This window comes from Garra rufa, chromosome 20 (assembly GCF_049309525.1).
Source record: "Garra rufa chromosome 20, GarRuf1.0, whole genome shotgun sequence".
In the NCBI taxonomy this organism is placed as follows: domain Eukaryota; kingdom Metazoa; phylum Chordata; class Actinopteri; order Cypriniformes; family Cyprinidae; genus Garra; species Garra rufa.
The window spans coordinates 29,223,998-29,237,670 of record NC_133380.1 but is presented as its reverse complement, the minus strand read 5'-3'; the positions used below and the strand labels follow the sequence as shown (position 1 = coordinate 29,237,670).

General features: G+C 35.5%; 2 protein-coding genes across 2 annotated transcripts; both read right to left on the bottom strand.

The window, feature by feature from the left end:
- Positions 1 to 3,250: 3,250 nt before the first annotated feature.
- On the bottom strand, positions 3,251 to 7,391 carry pdrg1 (p53 and DNA-damage regulated 1). Its single transcript, XM_073826201.1, has 5 exons — positions 7,282 to 7,391; positions 7,105 to 7,177; positions 5,793 to 5,867; positions 5,611 to 5,691; positions 3,251 to 3,781 (listed from the first exon to the last, which is right to left on the bottom strand). Exons 1-5 carry the CDS (start codon positions 7,363 to 7,365, stop codon positions 3,699 to 3,701), a joined length of 396 nt encoding a protein of 131 aa, XP_073682302.1. The 5' UTR covers positions 7,366 to 7,391; the 3' UTR covers positions 3,251 to 3,698.
- Positions 7,392 to 11,366: 3,975 nt separating this feature from the next.
- On the bottom strand, positions 11,367 to 13,172 carry fam217bb (family with sequence similarity 217 member Bb). The gene has a single exon (XM_073826310.1). It carries the CDS (start codon positions 13,143 to 13,145, stop codon positions 11,913 to 11,915), a length of 1,233 nt encoding a protein of 410 aa, XP_073682411.1. The 5' UTR covers positions 13,146 to 13,172; the 3' UTR covers positions 11,367 to 11,912.
- Positions 13,173 to 13,673: the final 501 nt, after the last annotated feature.

The window sequence follows — 13,673 nt, the reverse complement described above, 5'->3', positions numbered from 1 at the left end:
TGACCTGTGATTTTTGAGACCTATTAGATGCATACCAATGTCGAAATGCTATTTAATTTCCATCTCATTTTCAGTCTAGCATGAAGAACAAGTTAAAGAACCTAATTCTTTCACTACAACCTAAGGTTTGGCTTCATTCTGGGACTGTATTGTATTATTAACATGTCATCCAAGTTTTGATTTAGGACTTACATTCAGTTCACCTATGATGCATTCAAGTTGGAGGTTGTTGTCTGATAATCTGCATTTTTGTGGTGTTTTCTTCTATATTATAACTAAATACTGCCATTCCAAAAAGTAAGACTGCACAAGATGAGCCAATTTGAAGCATTTGAGTAGAAACACGCTAGTGGTCTATTCTTGTTTGAGAAGGCGCAGACCCTCGTCTGGTGTTCATAGTTTTGATTTATGATTAATCTTAAGGGAACCATGCAATAGAGGTTTTAATTCACTACTTTTTATTCATATTACCATAAAAAAAAAAAAAATGCCTCAGTGTTTTTATGGTATGTACACTGGGTAATGTCATCCGCTTCCACTCTTCTGGGAAGACTTGCCACTAGATGTTGGAACACTGCTTTAGAAATTTGCTCCCATTCAAAACAGAGCATCAGTGAGGTCAGACAGTGATCTTGGGCAATGGGGCCGGGCTTAAAGTCACCGTTTCCCATTTATCCCAAAGGTGTTTGGTGAGGGTTTATATAGGCAAGTCAAGTTCTAAAGCATTTTTAGTGGACCCTACTCTGTGCACAACTATACGTTGTCATACTGGGACAGAAATTGACGCTTCAGAAAAGTTGTCTTTAGTTTGGCCTGAATTTTAAATACTTCTTAAAATAATAACAGCGGGAATTTCTAGAGCACATCAGGTGAGCAGGGAGCTGTCTAGCTCTTAACCACTAAAAAAGACAACAGACAAGTCCAAAGTAAGCTGTATGGAAGATGTTGAATTGATTTGTAATTTACTTGTCAAGGTGTTGACAGAACTGTTGATTACAATCTGCTCCTGCTCTCACAAGAAAAATTAAAATGCAAGTTACTGCGTAATTCAACAGCCAAAAGCAATAATATTCCTGAAACAACGATTCAATAAAACATTTACTATGAGACAATTGCATTGCCGTCTTATTTCGAAATACCGTGCTCATCATAGTTTTTTAAAGAGCATTGTGTAGACAGCTGAGCATTTTCTTCAAGTTATTCAGAATTTGAGTCTGTAGATGCTGAGTCATGGTGATACAGACATTAAATAGTTGCAGCCTACAATTCAAAGTTCCCCTTTGCAGGTGCAGTGTTTAAATTATATGTTTGTAATAATGGAGCACAAATAAGGCAGGAACAGACAGTCTCAGCTTTGACTCATCTCTGTGCAAACGTGATGCTATTCGATCACTATGACTGTATGCACGAGAGATGATTTGTCTTCCTGTTTTTAATAGGAGTGTGAAGACCTCTCTGTGTCACAACAACCACGCAACGGTTATAAGAACAAACCTTTATCCTTGAACATCACAGCAGTATTTCTGCAGATAACATTAGGCGGCTTTGCATAACTCTATGTTATGAACCTGTTGAATGTGTTTTCACATGTCGCTCTCCTCTAGTGGAATGTCTTGTTTGGATATTATGTAAGTGAGAACAGACTTCTGTTTCCCACCTCATCTGACTCATAAATTCATCACACTGGACTGCATCCAGAAATGTACCACTGCACGCAACCTGGCATACGTTCCTTTGCCACAAAGCATTTCCGGCCACTTCATTCAAACTGACTTTTTTTAAAATTAGTATTGTTTAAATGTGTTGTCGCTGACCCATCATTTCATCTGAAAGTATCATTCTGCTTATTTTAGATAATTTCAAAACAATAGTGGAGAGTTTTACAGTGACCATCTGTCCAATAAATGATTTCTGTTAGCACACGTACACTACAACAATAACAACAACACATACACTAGAAATAAAGAAACACTGCCACCTAGAGTCAGAGAATCTGACAGGGTTGAAACTATTTTCCTTCTAAGCAGAAATAGTCAGCTTGAATACACTGTAAACAAAATCTGTAGAAATTACAGTATTACTGGCAGCTGGTTGCCAGTAACTTACTGTAGATTTAAATTTATGCTATTTACTGGCAACAGTTTGTTCAAAGTTAATTGAACATTAAACATTAACAAGTCTTTATCTTTACAGAATAAAACTAAAATAACAGCCTCATGCAAAGCATTCTGGGAACCAAAATCTGAAGGAAAAAAACAGAAAAAGGTTGATGAAGGTTTCTGGTTCCCAGAATGCTTTGCAGTAGGTTGTTATTTTATAGTTTTATTCTGTAAAGACAAAGACTTGTTAATGTTTAATGTTCATTTAACTTTGAACAAACTGTTGCCAGTAATTAACATAAATTAAAAATCTACAGTAAGTTACTGGAAACCAGCTGCAGAACTACAGCAAATTTTTTACAGTGTAGGTATGAGAGAAGTTTAATATGGTTTATAATCACTACACTAATTTGCATTCATTATATAGCAATTTTGTCCAGGTTTTTAACCAGGTATTTAGACATGTATCCCTGGAACACAAAACTAGTCATAATGTTTTTTTTTTTTTTTTTTAATTGAGATTTATAAATGAATAAATAGGCATTCCATTGATGTATGGTTTGTCAGGATATGACAATATTTGGCGATACAACTGGCTATTTAAAAAAGTCTGGAATCTGAGGGTGCAAAAATATCTAAATATGAAGAAAATTGCCCTTAAAGTTGTCCAAATGAAGTTCTTAGCAATGCATATTACTAATAAAAAAATAAGTTCTGATATATTTATGGTAGGAAATTTAAAAAATATCTTCATGGAACATGATCTTTACTTAATATGCTAAAGATTTTTGGCATAAAACAGAAATTGATCATTTTGACCATAATGTATTATTGGCCATTGCTACAAATATACCCACACTACTTAAGACTGGTTTTGTGGTCAAGGGTCACATATTGATTAGTTTCTCTTTGGAACTGAATGAGTCATTAAAATGGTTTTCCAAAAATATTCCTTTCTAACTCCATATGTCCACTCCCATGCCCTCTCTTTCATACCACAACAAACGATAAGACAAAGATAATCCTGGTGCTTTGAGAAACTTGCCTAAATTTCTTGCCTAATTGCAGAGTAACAATTTTAAAAAAAAAAGTACTTTTTAAGTGGTCAATGTAATCGTTACCCCTTGTTTGCAATCCACTGAAAGCAGAAATCAGTAATGACAATTTCAATTTATTGTGAAAAAACAATACATCTTCAATTTACAACATATAAGTCACATAATTACTGCAGAAATGACTACTCAGACTTTGACACTTCATTGAATTCAAAAGTCCAACAATTTTGTTTGCCTGACATTTATAACAAAACCTGTGAAAGTAACAACATACAGGCTGTATATTTTGGTAGTGGCTTGTTGGCTTACTCTCTTCAACGGTTGCTTTTCTCACACTACAAATTGTAGCCATGTAAAAGTACTGAATGATCAAAGAAAGACTGTGTGAGCCAGTCACCAAAAGTCTTCTTCACCAAAGAAGCTCTTCTGCTGAGTTAGTAAAGTCACAGACTGTTTGCAGACACTTAAGTGCTCCAATGCACAGGTAACAGTCCAGTTCAAATGTTACCCTCAGATCCAAAGCAGCCAGAGGAACTAGTAAATATTATTTCTTAAGGAGGCTGTTAACTGCTTTAATCTCATCACTGCTTAGAGGAGAAAGGTTGTATCCTCTGAGTTCAGGTTTACCTGTGCAAAAAACAATTAAAAAAACAAAAGATTAGATGCTCTGATATCTACTAATATTTTATTAGTAACCTAACACATTTTTGGCACTGGCAGTAAATATAGGGTTATTTTGTAGATACAGTCAAGCCTGAAATTATTCATACCCCTGGCAAATTCTGACTTAAAGTTACTTTTATTCAACCAGCAAGTTTTTTTTTTTTTTTGATTAGAAATGACACAGACGTCTCCTAGAAGATAATAAGATGATGTACAAGAGGCATCATTGTGGAAAAAATTTACTCATCTTTTATTTACATTTGAACAAAAAGTGGCATGTCCAAAATTATTTATACCCTTCTCAATAATCAATAGAAAAGCCTTTATTGGCTATTACAGCAATCAAACGCTTCCTATAATTGCTGACCAGCTTTTTTGCACGTCTCCACTGGTATTTTTGCCCATTCATCTTTAGCGATGAGCTCCAACTCTTTCAGGTTGGAGGGTCTCCTTGCCATCACCCTGATCTTTAGCTCCCTCCACAGATTCTCAATTGGATTTAAGTCAGGACTCTGGCTGGGCCGCTGCAAAACAATAATGTTTTTGTCTGCTAACCATTTCTTCACCACTTTTGCTGTGTGTATTGGGTCGTTGTCGTGCTGAAATGTCCACTGGTGCCCAAGGCCAAGTTTCTCTGCAGACTGCCTGATGTTGTTGTTGTTGAGAATGTTGATGTATTGCTCATTTTTCATGGTGCCGTTTGCTGTAATTAGGTTTCCTGGTCCACTGGCTGAAAAACAGCCCCAAAACATTAGGTTCCCACCACCATGTTTGACAGTGAGGATGGTGTTCTTAGGGTTGAAGACTTATCCTTTTTTACACCAAATGAAGGCTACATCATTGTGGCCAAACAATTCAATTTTTGTTTCATCTGACCATTAAACAGCAGACCAGAAGTCTTCTTCTTTGTCCAGATGAGCATTTGCAAAGGTCAAGCAGGTTTTTGTGTGCCTTATCTGGAGAAGTGGTGTCCTCCTTGGTCTGCGTCCGTTGAACCCAGTGGTGTGCAGTGTCCGTTGGACTGTCTGCCTTGAGATGTTGCCACCAGCAGAGCCTATATTTATCGGGATGGTCTTGGTGGTGATCCTTGGATTCTTTTTTACCTCTCTCACTATCCTCCTGGCCATCACAGGTGTCACTTTTGGCTTCTGACAACGTCCTCTGAGATTTTTCACAGTGCGGAATGTCTTGTATTTTTAATAATACTTTGCACTGTAGTCACTGGAACTTCAAAACATTTAGATATGGTCTTATAGCCCTTTCCTGACTTGTGAGCAGCCACAATGCACACCCGCAGGTCCTCTGTGAGCTCCTTTGTCTTAGCCATGACTGTCCACAAACCAACAGCAGAGAGCTTCTGTTTTTCACCTGTTGAGTTGATTAAAACAGCTGTTCCCAACGAATCAGGGTAATTAAGATGCTTTAGAACAGCTTGGACTATTTGTAATGGTATAGAACTTTGGATTTTCCCATAGACTGTGACAGTTTGCAAAGGGTATAAATAATTTTGGACATGCCACTTTTTGTTCAAATGTAAATAAAAGCTGAGAAATATTTTTTCCACAATGATGCCTCTTGTACATCGTCTTATTATCTTTTGGGAGAAGCCCGTGTCATTTCCGGTCAAAAAAAAACAAAAAAAAAACTTGCTGGTTGAATGAAAGTAACCTTAAGTCAGAATTTGCCAATGGTTTGAATAATTTTAGGCTTGACTGTATATCAGTACTCTGATTTGAAGATGAGGTTTTATATAATATGTGACAAAATATGAATGAATCAGGCAGATAAAGTACCTTGCAAGTCATTGAGGCGATTTACTTTTGCTTTTAGTCGTTTGCGGAGGTCATTTATTTCCTTGTCAAGCTGCTCTTGGTCTGTTGGAAACAGAAAATAACAGCAAAAGGGCCAAGTAAATGCAGAGATATGACTAAATGTATTATTAAGACAAATGTATGATTGAAGAAGGCACACTCACCTTTAAGGATCATGGATCTGGTACTTTCCTGAGGGAATTTTATGAACATGTTTCCAAAACACACCTTCACATTATCTAAATTAAATTAGATTACATTTTATTGTCACGTGCAAAGTGCATGTACAGAGGCATCAAATTAGCATCCAATAGATGTTTTAAATAATGTTATGTTGTAAATGCAAAATGTTATGGTGTTAATGCAAATGGTTTCATGCACAGCCTCCTGAGACCCAGCTATAAATTCAAAACAACACTTCATGTCAATGTATTTATTTATTCTTGTTATTTGGTCCTACGCTAGCTAGCTAAATAAGTAAAATTATTGTTCAGCCATTTTTTACAAACAATAAATTTATAAAGAAGAAGGTAAACACTGCATAAATAATTCTGTAATGTTTCATAGCAGTAGATTATATACATGTATAGGGCTGGGCGATTAATCGAAAAGTAATCGAAATCGACATTCAGAACCTATAATCGATCAAATTTTCCCAGGTCAATTATTTCAATTACTTTCCCTTTAAAAACATTACTGCGTGTGGAGTCAGGTGACCCCGCTCCGTTACGTTACGTTATTCCTCCGACATGTCGATGGAGAGCTTAAGCAGTATTTATACAGTAAAAAGTATTTACAGGATATACAAGAGTAATTTTATTTAGAAGAGATACTGCTTATTTTCTACTTTTAATATTTATTATTATTTTATAAATAATTTATTTTGTCTCCAAAAGTGCAAGTTATTTATTTTCACTAATTTAAGAAAAATGTGACTTTTTGTTTTAAGCAATGTGTGCTTTAATTTCAGTTGTTCAACACTGATGTTCAATAAATAATCATAGATAGTAGATAGTGTGTGCACCCTTCATTCGAAAATCTCTCACTTGTAATATGTGCGCATATTTACTGTACAAAACTTGTCAGTGAACTATGAGGGCAAAAAAATAAATATTATTGAAATATAATTAAATATAATTTTATTAATGAATAAAATAATCGTTCATTAATCGTAATCGGGTTAAAATGTTCAATTAATCGAGATTTTGATTTTAGGCCAAATCGCCCAGCCCTATACATGTACATGTATAATACATGTAAACATCTTTTATAAACATCCTAATTCAACATTTTTAAGGTTTCGGTGTTAAAGAGGGTTAAGGCAAAAACATAAACATTGTTTTCAGAGTGAGAATGATTGATGGAATATGGAATAACAACAATAAAGCAAGATATAAAAGACGTCGGACAATATTCATGAGATCTCGTACACTAAATCGTCTTTAAAAATGATTACAACACAGTATTTGTACTTGCCATTTGGGGAATGGTTTCGTATAGCACTGAGTGCTTCTCGATTTCTGTTTCTCCGCAAATCCAGATCCACGAGCTGTCAACATTTAAGCGCATATTATAAACACTATTTAAGCTAAATGTCTCATTGTATTAGTATGTTTGACTACACTTTACTACTTTTACCAAACATAACGTTACCTGTTGTTTGTCACTAAGAATATCTTCTGCAGCAACTTCTACCTCAGTCAAATACTCCAATATTTGCTGTGCTCTCTCGTCCATGCTTGAGTCTGTGTATTGTGCGCTGGAAAAACATGCCCGCCTGATCATGGAAACAAGTTCTGTTCGATTTCTGTTCCGTCTGCCAGAGGCTACATAACAGTTCCTACCTTGTAATTTCCATAAATCGTTATATTTAAAGATACCTTCATAAAAAAAACTGAAAGTGGCTCGTTAGAAAAAATACTTACATAAAATAAAATAAAGTTACTAATATTAAAGTAAGTAAGTAAGTTTTAATTTTAGTTGCACAATTATCGTATGGACAGGCTAACTGTTTGGGCGGCTGTTAGAGTCTGTGTTAGGTTATGTAGTTAAAGGGATTGTTTACGAACTAAATGAATACAATTTTGTAATAATCATTTGTCCTGCTGTTTATCTGCAGAACATAACTTATTGGGATTGATCTCGGTTATTTTTAATTAACAAAATTATTTAGCATTGAATTAATATTTTTTTATTTAAGTTACAAATTAAGGTACCAATGAACTGATTCATATAGCTATGACAATGATGCTGAAATATTATGTATTCAGTCATAAACTCCTAATTCCTTAATACTGACTTTATTCATTAATGATTCAATGAAATTTCCTGCTTGTCTTTATTAATGTAAAATGCATTGTTTGCATGAGGATGTAGAAGTATAATATCATTAAGCCCATTTTTGAAACTAGTAATACCAAGCTAAAGTTATTAGGATCATATACTAGTATGAAAAAAAAAAAGTTTAGGCTATTAATAATCATTTACTTTATGACATTGTCTCAGGTATTACTGCAGGGGGGTGTTCCATAAACCAAGTTTACCAAATAAGTCAGGCTTATTTCAGTTAGTCTGACTTATTGTCACTTGATTTGGCTCAAAATAAGTCAGACTAACTGAAATAAGCCTGACTTATTTGGTAAACTTGGTTTATGGAACACCCCCCAGGTCTTCAATATCACATAAACACATAAGCAAAGATATACGAATATTTAAGCTGTAACTGAAGACAGATATTTTTTTAATGCAGTACCTTAGTGAGTGTAATACATGTAGCATGATACTGGAATCCATGTGTCATATAGTTAGTAGTCTACTCTCATCCAAAACACCATACCATGATACTTTTAGATACATTGCTGTGGCTTGGGTGAATGGGGTGAGTCTGTGGGAAATTTGAGCCATTCATCCCTTGATTCAACAAAACTAAATTGGTGACCTGGCCACAAATATTTAAAGAATTATCTATTTCACTCACCTTATGTTTTCAATAACTCATGCTTCTTGTGTCTGAACAATTACAAACAAATCTGTAAAATATCAAACACGTGTTTGTGCTTCAGGAAGACATAATATGAGGCTATACATTTAGCATGTTAGCTCTGAACTGCCGAATAACCAAATTTGTCAGAATAGTAGGGGTGGGGTAATTCGAGCCAAAAGTCCTGGGTTACGTTGAACTAAGTGGCTTTCCCCTTCTTATAATTATGAAGTATTACTTTACTGTAATTCTACATTATATTTTATACATTTTAGATCAAACATTTTTGATGTTCTTCTTTGTTTAGAACTTGACTTTGTTCAGAACAATTTATATTTATATATATATATATATATATATAAATTGGCCATGGAAGATTTTATGAAATTGTTTTTCCCTCCAACTAATAAGTGGAATGTTGAGTACTGTTAACCCAGTCTTCTAAGGTCAACCACAGTGTTTTCTTACATTTAAATTTGATTTTGTTCAGAAATGTGTAAAGAATTTAAAAAAGGCCTTTAAAGTTGTGAGCTTATCTTTAAATTTTTTTAAGAAGTCATCTATCTATTCTATTATCCAAACCTTTTTGGTATTAGGGCTGCAGGGAGCATCTCCTAACCCAGCATCTTGAGCCCCAAAGTCCCTGGATGAATAGCCAGTGCATCAGAAGGCTCACAGTAAATTTCACACTTCACTAAATTTCTCTTCCTTTGAAAAAGGATGAGGTGAAAATATTCAGTTTTACATCAGCATAATTAGTGGCACAGTTTGACTTCACATGGCTCAATTTACCCAACACTGGGAGCAAGTTGAGCCAAGAGACCACTTTTTTTTTGGAAAGCCATATTTTAAAAGCAGTTTATTTTAGATCCAAAGTGGTTATTTCCAAAGATGTACCACATCCTGAAATTTAAAGGTGCCATAGAATGCATTGATACAATATTTTAAATTGCTCTCTGATATCTACATAGAAGGTATATGGCGTAGGAAAGGGCAAAAATTCTCCAGAAATGGTTTTACATATGTTTATGTTGATGTCTTCACAATTAAACCAGTAAACAAATTCTGAATATGTTGAAAAGAATAGGAAAAGGAATTGACTCTTGTCTGAATGTAATTTCTATGATTGATTCCTAAAAAAATAACTTACATGCATTTATTTTATTCAACAGACAGCAGCTAGTGTTGGTAAGAAATGAATCTGTCCTTCAAACATCTGGAATTACTTTGGATGTGGCTATTATAAACATGTCGTAGTAACTCTTCCCTTGTCAAGAGGATTGTAAAGAGCTTTAAAAACAAATTTTATTTATGGTCATCACATTCACCTTATGAATCAGGCACAGAATGAGAAAAATAAGTTATACAACGTCAGATGATGTCTTGTGCTCGTTGGGACAATCACGTTGAGGGTAATGGTGTGCAGACACGTGAAGTTTCAGCTCGAGCATATCATTTGTTACTGTAAACTCTAGTGATTTGCTCTAGTGTGAGTGGTTAACCAGTGCTAACAGCGAAACATCAATTTATCATTAAATACACCTGAAACATCTGTGTAAACACTGCTTACATATAAATGAAGTATTGCAGAAATAAAAATTGTCTGTTTTAATCTAAACATTAGAAATACCTAAAAATTACAGTCACACCTGTTGATAGAAGATGCTTCAGAGAAATGAATATAGATATATTGCTATTTCAAACAACAGAGTAATAAAAGAGCAAGTTTTTTAAACAATTACTATTTAAAATTTAAATAAAAATAAACATGGGGATATAGCATGCATAGAGTCTTACTAAAAGACAACTTAAACTTATACTAACAGTCAAAAGTTTTTGAAAAGTAAGATTTAAATTGTAAGAAGTAAATTTTAGTTTTCAAAAAAAAAGAGGACATAGGACGTGGGACAGTTTTAATCACAGGTAGAATGCAAAATGTTTCAATAGAAGCATTTCAGTCAAATGGAATGTATGCAATATTTCAAACTTTTAACCCAAGGGAGAAAATCAACCAGCAGCAAGAGTTTTAAATCAGCCCAATTCTGTGGAAAAAATGCGGATTTGCCAACCCTACATCCAACACGAGCTGCATCCAAAGAGATTTAAATACTCCACATATTGATAGCGACTATGATGCGCGGAAATTTAATATTAGAATGTTTGCAGGAGCGGGTGGCTTTAATACAAAAGCACACACAATGGATGGCGACTGTAGACAGCAAAAACCGAATTTTTTAAACAATTGAGTACATTTTCACAGGATTATTTGATGAATAGAAAGATCCAAAGATCAGCATTTATCTAAAATAAAAAGCTTTTGTGATACTCTGTTAATACAAATTAATATTTTGATTTAACAAGGATGCTTTAAATTGATCAAAAGTGATGATAAAGACATTTATAATGTTACAAAATATTTCTATTTCAGAATAATGCTATTCTTCTGAACATTTTATTCATCAAAGAAACCTGAAAAAAATAATTGTACTCAATGTTTTCAACATAATAATAAGACTTCTTTAAAAAAAAAAAAATTACACTTCAAAAACTTTTGACTGGTAGTGTAAGTCTTAAAATAATGCAGGCGTAAACAGGCAAAAAATATTTTGTATATGAAGAAGTGCTGAACTGAAAAGGAATATTTACATACAATAATTCCAAAACCTGTTTGGATACCTACAGTAAACCACACTGAAAAGAATGTCACTGCATTAGAAGAAAAAATGAAAAATAAAAAAAATACACCAAGTGGCATTTACAGTAAAGTAAAACATATTAAAATTAATAGTTTGTTAGGTTTTAAACGATCATTCAATAGATATGTTGAAAAATGAAGATTTATTAAATACTGTGAAACGTTGTTTGCAAAATGTTAGTGTCATGTATATAATGAACCGACTTCATACATTCACTAAAATGATCAGGGATCAGTTGTCTAAATGCCACTGCGATAATTTTCTTTTAGAAAATATGCCACTTGGTTTTATATTTTCTTATCTAATGCTATGAAATTCATACATTTTAAGTGTTTTCCCAACCCGATCTCATGGCAAATCGTACATATTTTACAAGGCTAATTTGTACGAATTCATAAGACCTCACTCGTACAAATTCATACGTTTTTTGCTAAATAGTACGTATTTTATGAGTTCCCAAATTTATATGAATTTGTAAGAATAACCTACCCCTAACCCCACCCCTAAATTCAATGGGGTCTAGACAGATACAAAACTGTATGAGTGAGGTAAAATATGTACAAATTGGTCGTGAGATAGTGTTGGTTTTTCAGGCCACTGTATTGAAGTTAATTTGTGACAAATTCAACATGCTTTTGCCTCCTGTTCACTCGACTAGTCGATGAGTCTTTTGAGTTATGTAAACCATCTGAACTTACAGCACAAGATAGTTTTGAGTCTTCTGGTGTTTTATCAAAGGTCTTCCTTTGTTCACTGCGTCCTCGTACCCTATAGCCAACCTCCCTCGTCCCCACACAGGAATGACTCCTTTGCCCAGACCTTCTCTTTTTTACCTCCCCAATACTGGCATTACTGGCAGTATTAGCTGTAGAAGAAACTTGGTCCACACTGTATGTGGAACCAATAGGATTGCGAATGTTACCGATAGCCTGCATCCGCCTCAAGTGGCTACTCTCGCTCAGAGGATCACTGAGTCTGTGCTCACGAGTTCGGTGTCTAGGTTCCAGCTGATGAGCCCTACTCTCACTGCTACTCCTTTTAGGCAAACCTGAGACCTTGCCCTTCTTCTCCAGGAGTGGACTCAATCTTGTGTGGTGATGGTAGGCATAAGATCGGCATGTGCCATTCAAGATTGGATATAGATTCTGGCAGTGTGGACAGGTACAGCTCGAAAGCTGAAGGGTGGGAGCACTGGCCAAAGATGACAGTAACGCCAAAGGGAACGCACGCTGGCACTGGAGGATACATTTAGGAGAGCTGAGGCTGAGATGAGAAGACGAATGAGGCAAATGGCGACCTTTGAGTACTGGGGCATTGGATTTGCTGCTGTCTTCTTGGATGGTTTGGATCTGATGCCATTCCAATTGCAATAGCCGGTCCAAGTATCTCTCAAGCTGCCCAACGGGCTTGGGACGAGGAATGCCCTTGCCTTCTGTGTTCAAGTACACTGCTAACTGCTGGAGACTCCAAGAATTGAAAGGTGGTGGTAAGAAATCTGGATAGCTGCCTCTGAACTTGTGCCCTCGACAAGAAGGTCTCGAGGGATGAAGGTCAGACGGATCTATGACTTCTGCGCGAAGGTTGAGATCTGGAGGAGCGATTTGAGCAGGAAGCGCTGAATATCTTTCAGAGTCCGAGAGGTCACTGGCACTGTCCTCATGTCCATCTTTACTTTGTAGTGTACAGCCCTCATCTTCAGTTCTGCACCCCGATGATTCTTTTCTCTGGACTGATTGAGGGTATACAGGCGTTACACTTGAACTTTTACCCCTGCCACCACTCTCTTTTGCACTATGGCTGTTTTGTCTTTGTCGTCTCTCCTTCTGTCCATTTTTGGACATTGCATGAGATTTGATCTTGGTGCTGTGTTGCCTTGAGGAACAAAAGTAAAAGGTTTTAAATGTCTTGGGAATTTTTGTAAAAATAATTATGTACTTGGTGTGCCATTATTTTTTTGGGAGCTGCTTCTCCTATTATAATACAGTGCATCCGGAAAGCATTCGCAGCGCTTATCTTGTCCCACATTTTGTTATGTTACAGCCTTATTCCAAAATGGATTAAATTCAATATTTTACTCAAAATTCTACAAACAATACCTCATGACAGCATGAAAGAAGTTTGTTTGAAATCCTGAATTCTTTTTGAGTATGATGCTACAAGCTTGGCACACTTATTTTTGGGCAGATTCTCCCATTCTTCTTTGCAGTACATCTCCAAGATCCATCAGGTTGGATGGGAAGTGTCGGTGCACAGCCATCAGATCTCTCCAAAGATGTTCAATCTGGTTCAAGTCTTGGCTCTGGCTGGGCCACTCAAGGACATTTACAGAGTTGTCTCGTAGCCATTCCTTTGTTATCCTGGCTGTGTGC